This window comes from Lycium barbarum, chromosome 10 (assembly GCF_019175385.1).
Source record: "Lycium barbarum isolate Lr01 chromosome 10, ASM1917538v2, whole genome shotgun sequence".
Taxonomy (NCBI): Eukaryota; Viridiplantae; Streptophyta; class Magnoliopsida; order Solanales; family Solanaceae; genus Lycium; species Lycium barbarum.
The window spans coordinates 26,651,584-26,673,699 of record NC_083346.1 but is presented as its reverse complement, the minus strand read 5'-3'; the positions used below and the strand labels follow the sequence as shown (position 1 = coordinate 26,673,699).

Here is a 22,116-nt window from a genome sequence, read left to right as displayed (position 1 = left end):
TGTTTATAAATATAAACTTATGAGTCAAGTTTTACATTTTAAAAAATAAATTGAAATCACAACTGGAAATTTAAAATCCAACTTGTTTGAGGATTTGGGATTTCAAATGATATTGAAATTGAAGCTCAAGTTTATTCACATTTCATAAACAAAATGCTGATTTAAAATCAAAATTTCAATTTTGAGTCCCAAATCCTATAGCATTGTTTAGTACGACCTAAACACACTTAACCATTTTTTTTCTTTTTTCCTTATAGCTTAAATCATGACCGTATGGGATAAAAAAGGTTAAAGATCTTCACCCTTATATCTCCTCTCTCAAAAAGGAAAAAAAAAGGATAATTTCAATAATATATTATTTAGCATGAAATATTACATTCATGTAGCCATATTTTTAATTTACCTTCGCATAGCTAATTTTATTTTGCAACAGTGTTATACACACGATATACAACATTATACATTTACTGCAAATACTATATAAACTTTGTATAAAAGTGTATACTATAATAATGTATAAAAAGGTCATTTCTAGTCTATATATATATAGCTATATATAATTGCAGGACATAGGCCCAGTGACGTGGCACTCTCCTAAGTCAAGATTCACATTTATCTTTTTCCTTAATTTTTTGCCTTTTTTACCTATTATTTTCTTCCATCTTATTTTTAAACTCAAAAGTTACACCCCTTAATTTGGTTATAAACTCAAGAGTTACGTCCCTTAATTCACCCCTTCAGTCAAAAAGTCACAACTCCCGTCTTATTTACTAGATCCCATTCTTTCTATTACTCTATACAGATTTCGCCTCCTCTATCCTTCTTCTATGCTTTCGTTTTGAAAGAAAATTTTACCAGGCTAGATTCCTTCTCTTCCTTCATCACCCTCAAATCAATCCCTTCGATCAAATATTTCCACTTAACAACACTTTAAAAAAATTATTCCCTATCCTCTAAGAAAATCATCTCCCGTCAGTGCTTCGTGGATTAACATCCTTCATCAAAATGCATGGCCAACAACCCAGCACATGACTTAAGTCGCTTTTCGAATTTGAAGTTTATATGATGTCCATGTAAGGTTTTGTCAAAATATAAGAATGCATGCCTTAAAGATTCAAAGCAAAACCAGGGAATATTTTATTTCTTTCTCTTACATTGCTGTGTGAACAATATGCTTAGGCATCGATATAAGCATATATCGTTGACATAGTTTGTTCTATTTGTTTGCTGCGCTAAATTAGAAGACGAGGGTTTTTTAGATTTATACATTTCCTTTTTTATTAAAAGTTAGATGCTATTTTCTAATCCATATTTTATTTTTATCTGTTGCACATGATGAAAATGCTTGACTCTCATGCAAGCCTCACCCATACCTTAGCATGTACTCATGACAGCGTCTTGGGCTACATTCGACCCAAAAAAAAAAAGAACTCGCTTGGTCGCCTATGGCGACTTTTCTTTTCGTAGCATTCATTCTATCTCGGTTTGGACCTATGTTTAAACATGCATGAGATTGATAATTAGGTCTTCACTTAATCAATTAGAAGGACTGCTCTATTTTTTTTTTAGTAAAGAAGTTTCATCATGTAGTTATGTGTCAATTAAGGACTTTAAGGAATATAATAGATCCAACCTTTTAAACAAACAGTATTCGTTGGAGGCCCAAGGAACAACTATTTTCTCTTATAATAACAAAGTAAGTGCACAATTTGAATTTCTTTTCTTAAAATGCAACTCTAGAATTTCAACTTGGCAAATTCTTTTTAATTATAAGAAGAAGAAAAAATGAGTTGTTACGAGTTTAGGCCTTGGCCATTTTCTCCCTTAGTCTAATTTTCTTTCATTTGCCAAATAGAATACTTCTGTAATTGATAATTGTGTATGTGTAATGTGCTTATGTTTTCTCCTCATAGATACATTCTCTTTGTATGTTATTATAATTCAATCATATCTTTCTTTCTTTTGATGTGTCGCTGTTTGTAAATAAAAATGTTAAAATTAGAGAATTTTTCCTTCACTCTTTCCTCTTGATCATCTTTATCACATCTTTATGTCCTTATGCTTTGATGTAAAGATCTATGAAGTAGTATTTTAGTTTTATTTACTTTTTTATAATCGAGTAAATAAACATGATGAAGAAGTAGGAGTTGTCTCGATTTACGGTCTAATAGTAATATCATAAGTTCAAACTTCTTGGAACATCTTTGTTCCATCCTAATTATGTGAAAGAAGAAAATTTCTTGAAATGTTATTGTAGTTAGAACAAGAAAAAGAATTTGAAAGTGTTTGGTTAGACAATTTTTTACTCCATATTAAATATATATGTGAAGGGAAGAAGTTATTTGGTAATGTTCTTGTGGAAAATAATAAGCAGCAAGAAGAAACAATCTTCCCTTATTACGGCCATACATGACTGAATTTGTCTTTCTCCTTTTTCGAATTCTTTGCTTCCAGGCTTTGGTACATGGATCTCTCTTCCACTTTTTTTTTTGAGTGGCTTTTCTTTATTAATTTTTTTTAAGTAATAAAATCAATCATTTTCATTTGATTTCAACAATATTAGAATTGATTTTTAATGCATATAAATAGAAAATATTATCTCTTCTATCTCAACTAATTTATAAAAAATATTTTAAATATCATTTGTGTCTTTTATTAATAACTTTACTAGTTTTACTAAAAATATGAGCCATTTTAGGTAAATATTTTCTTGCGAATTGCCCTTCTTTTGGGGTGGTCTTTAAATTTTGCCCCTCATATTTGTGGTCTTTAAGTTTTGCCCTTCGCTTGGATATCTGAGGTTCTGGGTTCGAACTCCCGCTCAGGCATAAAATAAAAAAATAATTTCGCAAGGCAGGACTGGGGGGAGTGTATGCCGGATCCAACATAAAGTCCTTAAGGAAAAACTAAAGTTATGCAAAGTTATGCCGGAGGGGGCATAACTTTTCCTCAAGACATAGTTTAGTTATGCCTTATGGGGTAAAACTTTTCCTTAAGGAACTATGCCTTACGGGGCAGATTTTTAATTAAGGCATAACCAAAAGCCATAAGACAGAACTTTTCCTTAAGGCATAGACTTTGCCTTATAATTTTTTTTTTAGTTATGCCTTAAGGAAAAGTTCCGCCTTATGGGGGAACTTTTAGTTATGTCTTATGGGGCATACTTTTAGTTAAGGCATAACTAGAAGTATGCCCTATAAGACGGAACTTTTCCTTAAGGCATAATTAAAAATTTACCTTGAAAAGTAAAAAATATATATATGCCTCAAGGCAAAGTCTGCCCCCTTCGGCATAACTTTAGTTTTTCCTTAAGTATTGTATGCCGGATCCGGCATATACTCCCCTCAGCCCTGACTTGTGAAATTATTTTTTATTTTATACTTGAGCGGGAGTTCGAACCCAGAACATTAAGTATTCAAGAGAAGGGCAAAAGTTAAAGACCACAAATATGAGGGGCAAAATTTAAAGACCACCAAAAGAAGGGCAATCCGTGCAAAAAATGTATTTTCTCCACCAAACTGTCCAAACAGACATAGAGCGTTATTTTCCAAAAAACAAAAAAAGGAGGAGGAAAAAAGTGTGTGAATTCTTTGCAGGATTATCTAGGCTACAGTGACAGTAACGCCAGTTATCTTATTTTATCTGCTGCCTAAGCTAAATTCCAGGCGGTTCTATCTCTGCCGGCCGGCGTCCAATTTCTCCGGTAAATCTATTATCTCCTCCTTAACATTCAATCCTCAGTATTAAGGTTTGTATATCCCAGGACTGAAAGTGGGGTTTGGGGGTTTCCACATATGAGATTGATTTATTAGGGTTGTTTCAGAAAATGGCTTCTTATAAAATCTTGGAAATCCTTACTTGTACACTTGTACCTTTGGTTTTTGTATTTGAAACTTCTTATACCGTGATAAAATGAAGAAAAATTAAAGAGGGCTAGGGATAGAATCCAACGTTTTTTTAATTGAGCTAAGGGGTCATTTGGTATCTGGTTTGGAGGCGAGTTATGCAGGCATTAAATCCTGCATAAGTAATATACCACGTTTTTTTTTTTTAAATTTCAAAAAAATAAAAATTAAATTAATTTGATGTTTGGTTTGCAAGTTAGAAACCCACATAACTAATAGGAGGAGTTGTATAAGTTATGAGGGCTATGTATTATTCTATGCAGGATAGAAGCAGAAGGTAGAAAAACCACTACATGAATAACTAAATCCTGCACAACTAATCCCTGCGTAAAGCAGTACATAGTTTCCCTCATAACTAATCCCTGTATTACTAATACCTGCATAACTCTAACTGGCTACCAAACGACCCCTAAGTTCTGTAATTTGATAGTGCTTTTTCTTTGGCGTATGGAATTGCTTCTATTAAATGCAGGGAAACAATGTATTCATGTGCTGAGACTACTGTCTTTGAATTACGTGCTTAGGTCTTGCAAGCACCTGGTTATTTAAGGAGATGAACTGCGTTCGCATAAACAGTTCCTATCCTGCCTGCAATCTCAAAGCTTCCTTTCCATCACTTACTGCTCCAAGGAGGACTTCCAATTTGACCATATTATCTTCGACTTATCTCGGTACCAAACTCCCGAAAATCTCTCTGAATGTGAAAGTAGGTGTATCCAAACTGCAGCTTTGCAAAACTGTATGCTTATTTGGTGGCAAGGGGAAGGCAAGCAATGACAATGAGGTAACAATCTTTTGCAAGATCATTCATTTTGTATGTGTGTCAAATAATTTTAATATCTTTAGTCGAAGGGAATAACTAGCAGTGAACAAAGAAACCATGAAATGGCTGAGATTGTCCAAAACAAGCCTAATCAAGTTGCCCACATATTGATGGTTTCTTTTATAGGTAGAGTTTATTATTTTGAATCTAATTTGTTTTATTTGTAAACAAAAACAACCAGGCCTCAGTCTCGAAAACATTTCAGTCCGCCCAAATATATCCCTTTTACGCGTTCTAGAAACATCAGTCCGATATTTTCGAGTGTGAGAGAGAGAACTGTGTATCAATGGCGATCTAGAGCTCTTTCTTTCTACTTGCTCATAATGTGAAACTCTTTCAATGTTAATGCAGATGGTTTTGTTTAGCTTAGGACACTGTACTTTGTTGAGTTCTGTAGCAACTCTATATTTAACTTATATAAGTTAAAGGTGCAAGAACTTATATAACCTATCTGTTAATGCATATGGCAAATGTTGCAGTGCTGGTTAAACAGTGATAAAAAAAATTCACAGAAAACGTACTTCCAATGTAAGAAAACATAACTGCCATAGCAAGTTATATAGTCAGTAAAGCAATGTAGCTACTAAGCAACTCTTGACTAAGATGAGAAATTGTAACTATTTTTCTCTAGAACTGAATATTGTACAATTACAAGCAAGGAGAAAAGCTCTCTTTTTTCAAGTGGAATCATCAAGAATTGCATAGCTTCTCTAAAAGACCTTCTTGTATGTTCCTTTTCATTGTTTCCTTGACACTCCAGATCAAATTTTTGGATTTTATGATTCTTTTTCGGTTCATTTAGACTTTTTAGCATCAATCATTTTCTTGATTTCATGGCTGCCCCTTTAAATTTAGTGTTCCCCGTAACAAACCCATCACCAGAAAATGCAAATACTTGTGGATTTTTTACCCACATACCAAAGTTCCTACCTTTCTTCATTGATACACAACTCTCTCTCTCACACTCGAAAATATCGGACTGATATTTCTAGAACGCGTAAAAGGGATATATTTGGGTGGACTGAAATGTTTTAGAACATAAAAGGGATATATTTGGGTGGGGTGAAATTATTTTTTGTGGGTCGGGGCGGGTTATAATATGGGGCATGGGTATTTCTAATTAAATGGGTAATTTTGGCTGAATTGGGGATTTCCATCCACTTAAGGGTATAAGTGAACACTTTGGCTAACGGAAGGGTATATTTGATTACTTGGGCTAACGGAAGGCAAAGTTAGCCAATAAACTAAACTAAAGTAGAGGGGTATATTTGACCCTTTTCCCTTCTTTTTAATAGGCAAATCCCTGACAATAGTAAAAGACTCCTAAACAAAATTTGACCTAATATAAGCTTATGGACGTGACTAAGCATTAATACCAAGCAGTTGGTATCCTTTTTAAAAATATTAAGTAGCTGGTAGCCTGGTATCGCCTATATGAATTTGTTTCTTGCATTGATTGTGCGGGTTTGTCATAAATTAACTAGTTTTACTTTAAATGTCAAACTATCATAAACCTCCTCTTTTATCAGTACTTAGCGTCGGTAATTTGAGCTTGCTCACTTGATCAAAGTTAAGTTTGTTTTATTTGTAAAATCCAAAAAAAGTTTCCAATTTCTTGAACACATAGGTATAAAGAAAAATGAAGCAAAAATTGCTCCCATGGTGATTGGCATGGACGGTTGCCACATGCCGACAGTGAGACAAACTGGGAACATTTCTTTCACGGACCCCCAACCAGAAAAGTGTTCCCACCATATTCAGGTGGTTTTGATATCTTTCTTTGAGAAATGGCTATATGTGGTGTGGTTTTTGTATTACTTTGAGTCTTTGAGTTTTTCCAAAGCCACCTTATTTACTTTTTTTTTTTTTTTTGGGTAAAGGTAGGGTAAATTTTATTAATGAAGTACCAAGCTGGTACAGAAATTACAACAGAAAGAAGAACTCAAACCAATCAACCATTACATGCTTCTCCCTAACAACTCTAGGAAATCAAGATATTGATCCATATCCTCTAACAAGCCCTCCTTACACCAATAGTACAAATACTGGATACACTTGTTTTTTACCACTGATATGCGACTCTTTTTGCCTTCAACAACAACAACAACAACAACCCAGTGAAATCCCACAACGTGGGGTCTGGGGAGAGTAGAGTGTACGCAGACCTTACTCTTACCAAGGTAGGACAACTGTTTCCGAAAGACCCTCGGCTCAATAAAAAGCATAAAAGGAGGTCAGATAAGGCTAAGAAATTCAATGCGATATGGAAATGCAAATAACGAAAACGACACAGATAAAATAGGATAATCAAAGTGCAGGAAATAACAGATAATAGCAGAAATCAAAGCACAAGAAATTATACTGCGATAATGCGACTACTAATAAGGAAGGATAACGAGACTATCAACTAGCCCTCTACCCTAACCTGGGTCCTCCAAACCCTCCTATCTAAGGTCATGTCCTCGGTAAGCTGTAACTGCGCCATGTCCTGTCTAATCACCTCTCCCCAATACTTCTTCGGCCTACCCCTACCTCTTTTGAAACCATCCTTGGCCAACCTCTCACACCTCCGCACTGGGGCATCTGTGTCTCTCCTCTTCACATGCCCAAACCATCTCAGTCTCGCTTCCCGCATCTTGTCTTCCACCGAGGCCATTCCCACCTTGTCCCGAATAGCCTCATTCCTAATCCTGTCACTCCTGGTGTGCCCACACATCCATCTTAACATTCTCATCTCGGCAACTTTCATCTTTTGAACGTGAGAGATCTTAACTGGCCAACACTTCGCCCCATACAACATAGTCGGTCTAACCACCACTTTGTAGAACTTGCCCTTAAGTTGTGGTGGCACCTTCTTGTCACATAGCACTCCGGAAGCGAGCATCCATTTCATCCACCCTGCCCCAATACGATGTGTGACATCATCGTCAATCTCCCCGCTGCCTTGCATAATAGACCCAAGATACTTGAAATTACTTTTCTTCTGGATGGCTTGGGTACCAAGCCTCACTTCCATGCCAACCTCCTGAGGTGCTTCACTGAACTCGCACTCCAAGTACTCTGTCTTGGTCCTACTCAGCTTAAACCCTTAGACTCCAGAGTATGTCTCCAACCCTCTAGCTTAGCGTTAAATCCGCTACGAGTCTCGTCGATCAGGACTATGTCATCCGCGAAAAGCATACACCATGGCACCTCACCTTGAATTTGCCGCGTCAATCCATCCATCACCAAGGCAAATAAAAACGGACTAAGAGCTGATCCTTGATGCAACCCCATCACAACTGGGAAGTGCTCTGAGTCTCCTCCTACTGTCCTTACTCTAGTTTTGGCTCCCTCATACATGTCCTTGATCACCCTAATGTACGCCACAGGTACACCTTTAGCCTCCAAGCATCTCCATAGGATCTCCCTTGGAACTTTGTCGTAAGCCTTTTCTAGGTCAATGAATACCATATGTAAGTCCCTCTTCCTCTCCCTATACTGCTCCACCAGTCTCCTCACAAGATGGATGGCTTCTGTAGTTGAGCGTCCCAGCATGAATCCAAACTGGTTCTCTGAAATAGACACGCCTCTCCTCACCCTCATCTCCACCAGCCTTTCCCGCAATTTCATAGTATGGCTTAGCAGCTTGATACCTCTATAGTTGTTGCAACTCTGGATATCTCCCTTGTTCTTGTATAGAGGGATCATTACACTCGACCTCCATTCTTCGGGCATCATTGCCGTCTTAAAGATGACATTAAACAACCTAGTCAGCCACTCCAAACCTGCCGAGCCCGCGCTCTTCCAAAATTCCCCAAGAATCTCGTCAGGTCCGGTCGCTCTTCCCTTGCGCATCCTACGAACAACACCCTTAACCTCCTCAACCTTAATATTCCTGCAATACCCAAAATCGTGACGCCTCCTTGTATGTTCTAAATCTCCCAACACAATGTCTCTGTCCCCTTCTTCATTCAAGAGTTTGTGGAAGTATGACTGCCATCTCCGTCTAATGAGAGTCTCCTCTACCAATACTTTGCCATGCTCGTCCTTGATGCACTTCACTTGATCCACATCACGTGCCCTTCTCTCCCTCGCCTTGGCTAGCCTGAACAATTTTTGATCCCTGCCTTTCTCCTCTAGTTCAGCATAAAGGCGTTCAAAAGCTGTCGTTTTTGCCGTCGAAACCGCCAACTTCGCTTCCTTCCTCGCCATCTTATAAAGTTCCCTATTCGTCCACTTCTCCACCTCATCCTTGCTTTCTATCAACTTCGCATACGCCACTTTCTTTGCTTCCACCTTCCCTTGAAAGCATCTCTTATTTCTCTCCAACCATAAAATCCATAAAATACAGAGTGGGATTGTTTTCCAAATTTGCTTCAGCCTTTTTGTTGTCTTCTGATTCTGCCAGTATACCAACAGGTTCTTAACATTGTGCGGCATCACCCAGGCTACACCACATATACTCAAAAAGAGATTCCAGCACTGCCTTGAAAACTTACAATGGAGAAGAAGATGATTCACAGTCTCCTGAGCTTCCTCACTTAAAAAGCATCTATTACCCAATGCAAAACCTCTCTTTTGTAGGTTGTCTTGGGTTAGCCAGGCCTCCAAAGCATGCAACCTTGGTTGGAGCCTTTGTCTTCCAGAGCATTTTCCATGGCCACATTACATCCCATTGCCCCTCTTGCTTCTGCAAGTTTTTATAACTACTTTTGACAGAAAATTTCTTGTCCTTGCTAGCAGTCCAAATGAGAATATCTGCTCTATTGTCCACCAAAACAGTAGAATTTAACTGCTGTAACAATTTTTTTTTGACAATGATAACATAACAATATTTTTTTTCAACTGCTGTAACAATTGACAGAACTCCTCTATCTCCCAGTCATTTAGAGCCCGTTTGGATTAGCTGAAAAAAAGTGGCTCTTAAAGTACTTTTTAAACGCTGAAAGTTATTTTATAAATTAGCAGTTACGTGTTTGGATAAAAGTGCTTAAAGGTTTTTTAGATGTATGGGTAGTATTGGAATTAACAGAAAATATAAGGGATAGAAGGGTAAAGTTGTTGGTCAAACCAAAATGGCTTTTAAGCCCAAAAAAAATAAGTTGGGGTTGAGCAACTTCTTGGTTTTGGCTTATTTTAAGCACTTTTTAACTTAATTTAAGCTGTTTTCTGTTTTACCAAACACCCAAATAAGTTAAGAGCACTTTTTAACGGGCTCTTAATCCTCTCCTAGAATTGATCTGCCATCCTGAATTTGAGTAGAATTCAGCCAGAAATCCTTCCTCGTTTGTTGAACAGTTATACATCGCTGGAAATTTTGTTATAAAACATCTGTCCAGAATTTAATCTTGCAACTATTGCCCACCTCTATTCTTATACACTTTTGGAATTCTGTCCATAATTTGCTTATATTCCTGCAAACTCCACCTCTGTCCAAAACTGGGACTGGACCAGGGCTCCAGATATCATGTTTGTCATATTTGGCATCGATTAATTTTTTCCACATGGCATTGGCTTCTGCATTGTACCTCCATAACCATTTGAACAGTAAGCTCTTGTTGTGCAATTTCAAGTTTCTAACTCCCATTCCACCTCCCTCCTTATCTCTTTTTACCTTTTGCCATCTAACCAAATGCATCTTTTTTTTTTTTGATGACATGGGAACCCGTAGCCGCGACCCTTTCTTTGGGTGCGCACAGGGTAAACCCAGCTCCTGTGCAATAGCTCGCAAACCACACAGGAGAGATAACCCGCACTAGGCAAGCCCGGTGCGATGAGCTCGACCCAGAAGGCAGATCCCCTGCTGTCGTAGGCAGGGGGTTTCGAACCTGAGACCTCCATTATGAAAGCCTCATGCTCAACCGAGCCACCAAATGCATCTTTTTATTCTGTGAGTTCCCTTCCCATAGAAATTGATTTATCATAGAACTCAGCTTTTTCTCCACAGCATAAGGAATTGGAAGTAATGACATCAAATAGGTGGGAATTCCGTCCAAAACACTGTGAACTAAAGTCAAATCTTCCTCCCAAAGCCACATGCACCTCTAGATACCACCTGAGATGAAAGAGATGGGAAGTAAGTTCTGCCTGCATGTTCACTTCCCTTTATTTTCTTTGCACTTTTTTTGGATCATTTGGGTGTAAAAGCTGTCTAGTTAACTAAGATAAGTGCAAGACGTTCTTGCATATTCTTACATGCATATGTAGTGTGAACCCCAGATATGCTCTTTCTTATCACGCCATCATGGCCCTGAAATGAGGGGGGAACTCTAAAATTTATGGGTCTAAAATTATCTAGTTAATTATGTAAGTGCAAGGCCATTATTACATGCATCTTAGTATAGGCCTCAGTTGTTCTCTTGGTGATCTTGCGTTTTGGCTGTGAAATAAGGAGGGTAGTCTAAACTCTTCAGGAAGGCATAGGAAGCCTTTATATTCCACTATATATCGTGTTCCATTGTCAGGCCTTTTGGTTGCTTCCCGGTGTGTATCAAGAAACATCAACAGGTAGTTGTGACTCCAGATCTTGCTAAAGCACCATTTTTTGTTGCAAGTGCTTTAGCTCGTCATTGGTTAAACATAATCCTCTAATATATGGTTATAGTCATTTTCTTTCTCATTTCACCTAATTTCTTATCTTTATTGCTTGTGTTTTCCCTGAAATGGAATCTAAAAACAATTTAAGACAGTTGCAAATAATCTAGGAGAATGGTGAAAGAAGAGAGTGCCTCTTTCAACCCTTCTAATCGCCTAACTCTTTTTCTTCCTGTTCCTCAGTATTGTCATAGTGTAGTATCTAATATCTTACAATGTGGCTTAATAGTTAATACAACAACAGCGAAGACAATGCCTCAATACCAAACTAGTTGGGTTGACTATATGACGTAATAACACTGTTTCATTAAGCCACAATTACTTTGATATCATCTTGACAAGTGTCTCAACTTTCACTAAATCAGCTAGGTTGAGGAATGGCCAACAGTTTGCTGATTATATGACCTTTCACATACAGAATGCTAGTTGGCACCCCAACCATGTTTAAGTTATCTATCCGATATGCAGCGTATGTCATGTGCCCGTTTAATTTTAATTGCTTTAAGAAAACCTTAACATTTTTTTATAATGTTATCTTGTAAGGCTTAGTTTATTTTCCTCTTATTTTGATTAATTTTGGGCAAAACAAATCTGTTTATTGTTGCGGTGTTGGGTGTATTTGCTTCAGCTTAACTCTTATCCATGCAAAATAAATATGTTCTGCTGTATTTTAAAGCTAACAACAGATGAATCTTTTCTCCATGAACGCACAGCATGTGCATCGTGGGTTCCTTTCCCGTAAAACTGTATTGGAATTGAGTATAAAGTAGCTCCAACATTCTGTTGAAAATCATGAGTTGAGCAAAATACGCTTATGGAATGTTTTTCACGTGAGAAGATAACACCCTACTTGGCACTACTATCTGAGTAGGCTTCTCCGTGGAAAGCTCTTGAGAAGGCCGTGGGGAATCTGAAGAAGGAACAGTCAGTTGAGGATTTATTGAAGCAACAGATTCAAAAACAAGAATACTATGATGGAGGAGATGGTGGTGGAGATCGTCCAGGTAGTGGCGGTGGAGGTGGCAGTGACGGTTCTGGTCAACCAGAGGATGAAGGCATTCCAGGGATCTTAGATGAGCTAGGACAAGTAATCTTGGCAACTACGGGCTTCATATTTCTGGTAATTTCCCCTTGCTCTCTCTCAAATTTGTCCTCATATATGTGTGTACTTCTGGAGCTCACTGTTTATATCGCTTAAGATGTGGTTACCCTAAAAGGCAATCCCTGCAGCTGGCTGAAATTCAGGTTGCAGGTTTACTTAGCTTGGTGATATGTTATGCTGTCGGCGTATCCAAAATTTATTTCTAACTTAACTGAATACCTTTTTTCAAGACCATTTCTGGTAAGTCATAGACCAATTAGAGTTATGGAGTGATCGGCTAAATAAAGAGAAGCAGCATATGATAATCATGTATTCCATGTTTAGCCTCTGATAGATCTTTCGACCGTGCTCTCTCTGATGGAGCGGTAGTCTTCAAATAAAGAAAATGTCTTGACAGGGTTTCAAATAAAGAAAATGTCTGCTTGTTGTGGTAATAGCACGTGAAAAAAGTTGTTAACCATTTAGTTGCTTACTCTTTACTGCTTAACATATTGATAAAATTGCTGTATTTCCTTCATTTCAGTATATCTACATAATTGAAGGCGAGGAGATCACTGTGTTCACAAAGGATATTCTCAAGTTTATCTTTCTAAGGCAAAAGAGTATTCGTCTTGGACGCACAATTGCAAAGTGGGAAAACTACTTCAGAAGCCTGACTGAGAAGAAAGAAGAAAATCCATATTGGTTGGAAAGTGAGATTCTTAGAACCACTACTTGGTATGACGGCCCCGCAAAATATAGGCACATTCTCAGACAGTTGCAATCCGACTCTTATTATTGATAAGAAACCTTTTCTCTGTGCTATCAAATTTTGTACTAGTTTAAAGAGTTTTCTGACTGCCTGTTTGAGTAAGAGAATGGATGAAGAACTGAAAAACTGTTTAATTGTTGGTAGAATTTTGTGTCATGAGTATATTTTCAGGTTTTCTTATTTTGGGATGAGATATGGATCATTCAATTAAAGAATGTTATGTTTGATTAAAGGCTGGCATAAGATGTGAGAGAGATTAAATTGCTATAGTGACATACGTCTCAAGTATCTGTATATTGCTTGTAATAAACTTGCAATGTGTGATTGCTCTATTGAAACTTTGGCCTAAGAGGAATTTAGGTGTGTATTGGAAGATTGTAGGCGTTTGGCCATAGAAACCAATAACTCTTTCACTTTTTTTGGAATTTTGGAGTTGGAGTTGGCCATAGTTTTTGCAAATAATTTTTTTTTTTTTTGTTGAAATGTACTTGTTTTGGTTGTGAAAAAGGTGAAGAACTTTTTATAAGTTTTTCTTGTTTTTCAAATTCCAAATACAACTTCAAGTTGTATTTGGAATTTTTATGGCCGAACACTAATTTTTGAAAAAAGTGAACAAAATTTCCGGAAAAAAGTGAAAATAATTCTTATTGCCAAACGGGTAAGGATAATTTCTCAAGAATATGATTTGAAAGGTGTAATATATTCCTTGATGTAGGGAAATAGCATTAGTAGACGGAGAAGCTTGAGAAATGGAGCTAAGTAGTATTCCATGTGCTTTCAAATTTTTTAAAATTGCTCATTTATAACAATAAGGTTGAATAGCTTGATAGGTATTTGCACCGTTTTGATATCTTAACAGGTAGTTTCACGAGTTTTTAACACTTCAAACTTAGCCATAGAAGAAGGGAAAGGGGTTAACTACAGTGGCATTTTTCTAGAGAAGAATTTGATTAGATGGTAAAGTTAAAGTAAATTATTATTTTGTCATAGAAAATCTAACGTGTATATACTGATGTTTCATCCACGTCCGACAAGTGAGCATCGCCTGATTCCGAAGGTGTTTATAATAGAGTACTATTTTTTAACTAGTTTAGAAATTTGAATGGAAATTCGTGTAGGGGGCCAAAATGTCAAAATGATGCAACTGCGAAGTGTCTGTTTCCATGCCCGGTCGTACTCATAGCTGCATCGGGTCTCCATCGATGGAACAATTTAGATAAGGGAAGTCGGCAAAATGAATTCATAACCTCTGGAAAAGGATTGGCTCTGAGGGCTGGGCATGGGGGTCCCAATCCCGAATCCTGAGCATACCTAACGCCCTGGCATTATTATGTACAATCAGTTGCCTTTCGCCCCTCGCATTCAGTGTGCTGGGTGAGCCATAAGCTGCTGTTGTGTCCCACATCGTCCTCGCTAGGCAATTCGTGTTAATACTAATGACGATCACATGTGTCATGACCCAATCAGAGGGCCATAGCGGGCACCCGGAGCTAATCCACTGGGCACCTCTCATCGTACATTCACATTTATCTCTAGTTGAGCCACATGGCCTATTAACAATTCTATGCCTCAATAATGCCATCCTCAACGGCTAAAACACCTATATATATATATCAACGTCAACAACTATGCCCTTACACATACACTACTAAAAAACCAGCGGTTAGTGACGGAATATTAGCGACAGATCATATTCTGTCGCTAATTAACGACGGATTAGCTACGGATTGCTCATTTTGTCGCGAGAAAACTAACTAAAATTTTATCTCATTATATAACGACGGATTAGCAACGAAAACTGAGTTTCGTCACTAATGATTAGCACGAAATTTTGGCGCCTTAAATTTCACTACAGATTTAGCAACAGAAGAGGCGCGACAAATTTTATTTTTATGTAGCGACGGATTCAGCAACGAAAAATCCGTCGCTAGGCCTTTTAATTTTTCTCGAAAAAATATATATTTGCAGCAACGGAAAAATTTGTCGCAATATTAATCATTAAAAGAAATCAATGTATTATTTAGCGACGGAATATAAAATCCGTCTATTCCGTCGTTAAGTGTTAAAAAATAAGATATATCCTAGGGTACACATTTATTTCATTTCACTTCAAACACACCCAACACAGATATAGAGAGAGAGTATGCGAAATTGCTAACATAGAGAGAGAGAGCGCACAACATAGATCAAAATAATGTGAATCTAGGGTTTCTATTGTATTTTTCTCTTCTTTTGCTGCATCCTTTATCTAAAGGAAAGGTATGTTTTGATTTTTCTATGTTTTATGGGCAGTTTCTTTCTTCTTTATCTCCTTCTTTGTGTTTTCTGACATTAAATCTAAAATAGCAATTAAGAAATCTGTGTTTTTTTGCTTATTATCTAAAGGACAGAGTGTCTTTAAGTGTTTTTTTTTTTTGGCTAAAATCGAAGTTGGGTGTCTTGGGTTTATAATTTATTTGAAGGTTAAGTGTTGGGAATCTCTATTTGGGCCAAAATCTGATGAAAATGGAAATTTGACCTTTGTTTGTGCTAAACCTTGTAGGATAATATTATTTGGTGGTTAAAGTTTGTTTTAATTCGTTGCATGTCGAGAAAAAGCTTGAAGAACTCAACATTCTTTATATTCTGTGATTTGAAATCAGTGTTAGTGAACTGGGTTTCTTACTCGATTTTTTTTTGTTTCAGTTTGTCATTTTTTTTAACTAAAAGGTGAATGATATGTTCTGTTTCACTAAATTATTTCAGCTTGTTCTTCCATTTAGAGGTCATTCGGTTGTATTAATGATATGAAGACAGAACATTAATTTGATTGCTTTGTTTATGTCAACATTAATAGGAACATGAATAATCTAGAGCGTGATTGGATGTACGATAGGTTGGATGGCCGAGGGGGTATAAACTCTAGCTTTGTAACCGGTGTAGATAATTTTATCCAATTTGCACTTTCTCAACGAAATTACATGAGCGGTAACAAGGTTAGATGTCCATGCAAAAAGTGCCACATAAATTGAGACGGAGGGATTAATAATCTATTTTATCCTTTGCCCTACCCTTTTTGTAGCCCTACCCTTTTTATAATAACTCTACCTCGTACCCAATTTTCTTTTATAATATTATAAGTTTATTCCTAACTTAATTACTGTGGTTGCTATGATCTTACTGAAATTTATGGACGAAAAGCAATGAAGTTATTGCACAATCAATATTTGTTCGTCAAGAAATTGAACTAAGATTGTGATAGCTTAATGCTGTTAGCATGTGTTATATGTGTGGGCTTATATTTATGTAACTCAGAGCTATGATTTCTAATTTTTTATGATTGGGAAAAATGTGGCTCAAACAAGCAAAGGGTCTTTATGTAGTTCATATAGGTGCTCATATCATTTGAAATGTGAACAATTGAGAGGAATAAATTGATTTGTCTTTCAAGGAACAATACCCTCTTATATTTATAAGCTTTCCACACTTAGAGCTTTGGTTCAACGGTAAAAGAAGTGCATAGAGAATGTGTGGTAGGCATACATCACGAGTGTGGATGAGGACTATAGCCCGTTATTTAAGTAGATGAGACTTGAGAGTAGAGTGATGGACTCATATCCGAGTTTCAGATATATACCCAACTGAGACTGGGCCAGCTAGACCAAAGGGGATTTTTTGAATATAAAAAAAGAAAGTTATAAGCTTTTCACTTTGTTTTACAAATTATTTGTTTTCAAGTGATGTCATTTGTCGTGACATATTTTACTGGAAACATATTGCACCTAGGAATTCTTGGAATTAGAAGAAACATGTTAAACACTTCTTCTGCTCAAAAGCCACTTTTGCTCCATTCTTATGTTTGTCTTATAGCTTATGCACGCGAAACTTTTGTCTTTTTTTCCCCCAATTTCAATTGCTAAGTTGCCTCCTCTCCTGGAAGTTAATTGAACTTCATTTGGTTTAACGTCTACCTTAAGCTTCTGCTTTACTTTGTTGGAGATCTTAATGTTTGAATAGATATATTCCTGCCAGCTGAAGAGTGTAGGTATGTTGTATGGCGGGTCGCATGATTTTTCAATTGAAAACAGAAATCTGATCTGATTCTTTCTTGTTGTATGGTAGGTCGCATGATTTTTCAATTGAAAATAGAAATCTGATCTGATTCTTTCTTTTTGGTTAACCAGGGTCTTTACCACCCCGCTTAGGGAGGCCAAGCGGCTTATCTCCGTCAGTCATTGTAATTGGTGGAGGTATCTCAGGGGTAGCTGCTGCACGTTTCCTTCAGAATGCTTCTTTTAAGGTGAGATTACTCATGACTTTAAACCTCTTTCACACGTAGTGTCTTTTTGTTTTGATTTATTTCTTGCTAATTAAGCTGGTCTAATTTTATCCAGGTGCTCTTGTTGGAGTCACGGGATAGACTCGGTGGTCGCATACACACTGACAACTCCTTTGGTTGTCCAGTTGATATGAGAGCTTCATGGCGAGTAACACTAATATTTTCCTTTCCAATTGTCTATCCAGAACTATATATTTATTCCTGTTATATTCAGATTGCATCTCAGGCTCCATTGTGTGTGCAATGAAAATCCTTTGGCTCCATTGATACGGCGGTTGGGGCTCACTTTGTATCGAACTAGTGCTGATGACTCAGTGCTGTATGACCATGATTTGGAAAGGTAAATTGGATTTTTTGGGGGGGAGGGGCGGGGCTCCGGTTCTCTTAGTTACACCTGAAATTTTTGGCTTCAAATTCTCAAGTCCCGTTCTCTGTCTCCATTCTGATACAGCCACTCAGAAATTGGGGCTAAAACCTGTTAGCTTGTTCTTGAATTGTCACTGTAATTTTTCTGCAAGAAAGTATCTTGTGGTTTATTGTACTGTGATTCATAATGAAAAAATATAACAGACTTATAGTTCGCCTGTGTGAAAGAATTGTTACTTGCCTTCGACATCTCTCAGTATGATTATTTTGAACCATGTTGTGTCTGCTAGATTTTAGCCTATACTCTTTTTGCTTTTATGTAAATTAACTAGAGACATTATTCCACCGTTCATGAGACTGATCATGTTTTCTTTATTTTTAAAGCTGCATGCTGTTTGACATGGATGGTCATCAAGTTCCTCAAAATACAGTTGCTGAAGTAGGAGATGTATTCAAGAAAATCCTCAATGAGGTTGGCTTTGCTTTGTATTTATTTCACCAAGTGCTATTCCTTTTGAGGGTTTTATGAAGGCGCAAATGAATGATTACGTGTATCGGCTAATGCAAACTGAGAAAGTGAGAAATGAGAATAGTAATGACATATCGGTTCTTCAAGCAATATCTATTGTATTGGACAGGCATCCTGAGCTGAGGTATGGGGAAATAGTGATTCTCTTATAACCAACCTATGTTTGTTTTATTAAATTCGTAATCTAGTTATATTTACCGATCACATATGCTGCAAGCAAGAAGGAATCTCTCATGAAGTACTGCAGTGGTACATATGCAGAATGGAGGCGTGGTTTGCTGCCGATGCAGACATGATCTCTCTGAAAACCTGGGATCAGGCAAGTTTTTCAATTTTTTTTTAAATTTTACTTTCTTGTTATTCTAAGTTTCTTGGGTGATTGTTTTCCCATGTTATTGAAGATTTTTGGCTTATGTGATGTGAACCTTGCAACATACCTTCTACTGACATGATTATTTTTGCTCGAGTTGAAATTGCATTTCGAGGTATAAGTTGTACATGCAGCATATGATGTAAATTTTAAGGTGTTAACTTTTAAAAAAGTATTATTGAATAATATGTTTTTCTAAAAGAGTTTTTTACTGTGCCCAATCCCCAAAGACGCTCTAACTGGCAGGATCAATAATGCGATAAGTAAAAGAACTGTCAAGTACCTTCGGAAGATAAAGGCACAACTCGTGCTGTTATAGCTACCAGTTTTCAGATATATACATACTTCCAGATTGGAAATTTTGGGGCTGCATTTTACATTAGATGTTTTAAATTTCCACCATTTGGATATGATTGATGAAATAATTTCCTAAATTTGTAATATTGACGTTGTTTATTTTGTGTATAGGAGCAAGTTCTTACGGGTGGTCATGGACTAATGGTGCAGGGTTATTACCCGGTGATAGAGGCGTTGTCAAAAGATATTGATATTCGTTTGAATCATAGGTATGCTTGGGGTTTTCTGTGAAATGTGAAGTTTGAAATATTGTTTGTTGTTTCTATAGCTTGTCATGCTGTTGGCATTTCACTTAGAATCTCAAGATTAAGGCAACACTTGTGACTGTTAAACCCACAGAGAGACCAACTTGGGACTTATGATTGAATCTTCTTGTTACTATATTTGCTATGGGAAAGTTAAGAAACAAAACATTATCCCTTTCCTCCACATTCCTCCAAAAAGATACCTTTTTTTTTTAAGTCATACCACAACCCGACATAGTCATCTCTCCGACCCCCATCCCTAAAAAAGGGAAGGCATCGGAAACAATGCCCGGAAGGGTTTCATCTGCTAGAAATGTTGTTTTTTTATTTGTATTATACCTTTTCCAACCTCTTCCCAATCTATGATGGATTACCTTCCTGCATCAGAGTCGAGTTTTTTTCCTTGGTAAATTTGTCTGTTTTTCTTGGACATTTTGAGAATATCAGTTATGATGCGACCTTCTTCTTTTAACCGAGAAATTCCTGAGGAACAGTGGCACACTACTCGGTGGATGATTCTCCACTTAAATACTAGGCTTTTATTTGTGGCATAATTCGAACTCGTGATGTGACTAACCTACACATCACGTGCTCTGTTCTTACCACTGGACTGAAGCCTTGGGGGCAGCTATGATGCAACTTTTCTACCGCACATTCGTTAAGAATTTCTCAAAACCCCCACCCAGATCCCAACCCAATCCCCAGTATTTTCAAGAATTGGTTTTGGAGAAAAAAGGAGGCAAATATAACTTTTCTTTTTGTCAGTAATTTCTTATCTTTGATTTACCTAGATTTCAGTCTCTAGGTCTTTTATGCAATTCTAATTTTCTGTCGATCTAATTCTAGGGTGAAGAGGATTACAAATGGGTATAACAAGGTGATGGTTACAGTTGAGGATGGGAAGAATTTTGTTGCTGATGGTGCTATAATATCTGTGCCTGTTGGGGTCCTCAAAGCCAACTTAATTGAGTTCAAACCAAAGTTACCAGAATGGAAGCTTTCTGCAATAGCAGATCTTCGTGTGGGCAACGAAAACAAGATTGCATTACGATTTGATAATGTATTTTGGCCAAATGTTGAATTGTTAGGCATTGTTGCACCTACCTCTTATGCTTGTGGGTATTTTCTTAACCTCCACAAGGCAACAAGGCATCAAGTCCTTGTCTATATGGCTGCTGGAAGACTTGCTTATGATGTAGAGAAATTATCAGACAGAGATGCTGCTGATTTTGCTATGCGGCAGCTGAAAAAAATGTTTCTTGATGCACCTGAACCTGTAAGTAATCCCTGCTCCTACATAATTCCACTAAAATTATTACTGTTGCTTGCATTGTTTGTAACTAAAAAATTGTTTGGATATTTAAAGTTTCTCTCCTTCTATTTGTGAGTGCGCACTACTTTGCATCATGGGTTTTAGACCTTCGTATTTGTTTACATTTTTCCTTAAATCCCAGCAGAAAAACTTGTAAAGGGAAAATAGTCAAAAAGTAAAATGAGGAAGCACATTCAATCTAGTACTTTTTTTTAGTTTCTTATTTTGACTCTAAAATTTGCTCAATTTACTAAAGATAAGTTGGTGTATCAGAAAGTTTCTCTACCCCACGAAGGTAGGGGTAAGATAAATTGGTTTGTCATCATAGCTTCTTTATTCTTGTATTTTTCTTTTCAAACCTGTTTTGTAAAAATGATCGGAAACAACCTCTCTACCCCACAAAGGTAGGGGTAAGGTCTGCGTATACCCCACCATCCCCAGACCCCACTTGTGGGATCACACTGGGTATGTTGTTGTGTTGTACTGAAGATAACTTGGTCCATATCACCAGCAAGCCAGCAGATCGATCTGTTTGTCTAACACACTTCCTTAAATTGTGGATAAATTGGTCTTTATGAGAATGAAAGTAGTGAAGCATGTCTAAACTCTCTCCAACTACAACTGTTGAGCTGATAGCTATATATCTGGTACTATTTGCAGGTTCAGTATCTTTTATCACGATGGGGAACAGATCCCGACTCATTAGGATATTACTCGTATGATTTGGTCGGAAAGCCAACAGATGTATATGATAGGCTTCTCTTCTGGGGGAACAAGGAAGAGAAGAATATATGGTCTTGGATCTCAAGCACAAAGTTATTATGGGCTGAATCTTTGCGTCAATTCTGGCTTTAATGCTTCAGCATCAGTAGCACCTTCAACTTCTCAATCAGCACCGACAAAAAATATAGAGGAGTTAGTGATGCGATTGATTCCTACACTGACTGATCGCTTGCTTCCTTTATTTATTGAGAAGGCACGCGGAGTGATTTCTTCACCATCACATTATCCAAATACTCCTATCGACAAACCATCAGTTGTGACACCCATAGTGCCTCCTCCTACTACTGCTAACGTTGACGATGTTGATCCTTTAGTTTCTGATGATGATCGTAGTCCTTCACCCATGCATTAGTTTTTTATGTTATCTGATTTTTGTTGGAAAGAACAAAATTATGCACTAACAATACTTGATGGATGTGTGGGTTCTTTTGGTAGTTGATAGCTTGGTGTTGTCGGTGTTTTGGACTTAACGATTAGGATTCCGCTATCTATTTTGATTTTTTTTTTATAAATATTATTTTATTTGAATGTCAGTTATTTTTAAGGGTATTTATTAATTTGTATTTAGTATGTTTCAACAAGTGTATTTAAAAAAAAAAATCGGAAGAAAAATATTTGTGATAGATTTGCGACGGATTTTGGTCGTTGCTAGAGGGAAAACAGTAGGCTACAGACTACG

At 37.1% G+C, this 22,116-nt stretch overlaps 2 protein-coding genes across 3 annotated transcripts; both read left to right on the top strand.

Moving 5' to 3' along the window:
* The first annotated feature begins 3,535 nt into the window (after positions 1–3,535).
* On the top strand, positions 3,536–13,430 carry LOC132616172 (uncharacterized). Of its 2 annotated transcripts, none has more exons than XM_060330781.1 (4): positions 3,536–3,703; positions 4,378–4,689; positions 12,176–12,424; positions 12,930–13,430. In XM_060330781.1, exons 2-4 carry the CDS (start codon positions 4,459–4,461, stop codon positions 13,185–13,187), a joined length of 738 nt encoding a protein of 245 aa, XP_060186764.1. In that variant the 5' UTR covers positions 3,536–3,703; positions 4,378–4,458; the 3' UTR covers positions 13,188–13,430. The 2 variants fall into 2 exon arrangements, with proteins under 2 accessions (XP_060186764.1, XP_060186763.1); XM_060330780.1 differs by having other exon boundaries at positions 3,538–3,703; positions 4,430–4,689.
* Positions 13,431–18,241: 4,811 nt separating this feature from the next.
* On the top strand, positions 18,242–21,509 carry LOC132612873 (probable polyamine oxidase 4). The gene is made up of 6 exons (XM_060326951.1): positions 18,242–18,313; positions 18,361–18,495; positions 18,588–18,689; positions 19,209–19,306; positions 20,189–20,618; positions 21,315–21,509. Exons 1-6 carry the CDS (start codon positions 18,242–18,244, stop codon positions 21,507–21,509), a joined length of 1,032 nt encoding a protein of 343 aa, XP_060182934.1.
* The last annotated feature ends 607 nt before the right edge of the window (positions 21,510–22,116 follow it).

Coding starts and splice junctions, on each gene's coding strand:
- LOC132616172 (XM_060330781.1), top strand. CDS start 4,459: ATGAACTGCGTTCGCATAAACAGTTCCTATCCTGCCTGCAATCTCAAA. Junction 4,690..12,175: donor AGGCAAGCAATGACAATGAG/GTAACAATCTTT, acceptor CTATCTGAGTAG/GCTTCTCCGTGGAAAGCTCT. Junction 12,425..12,929: donor CTACGGGCTTCATATTTCTG/GTAATTTCCCCT, acceptor CCTTCATTTCAG/TATATCTACATAATTGAAGG.
- LOC132612873 (XM_060326951.1), top strand. CDS start 18,242: ATGGATGGTCATCAAGTTCCTCAAAATACAGTTGCTGAAGTAGGAGAT. Junction 18,496..18,587: donor ACAGGCATCCTGAGCTGAGG/TATGGGGAAATA, acceptor ATATGCTGCAAG/CAAGAAGGAATCTCTCATGA. Junction 19,307..20,188: donor GATATTCGTTTGAATCATAG/GTATGCTTGGGG, acceptor ATCTAATTCTAG/GGTGAAGAGGATTACAAATG.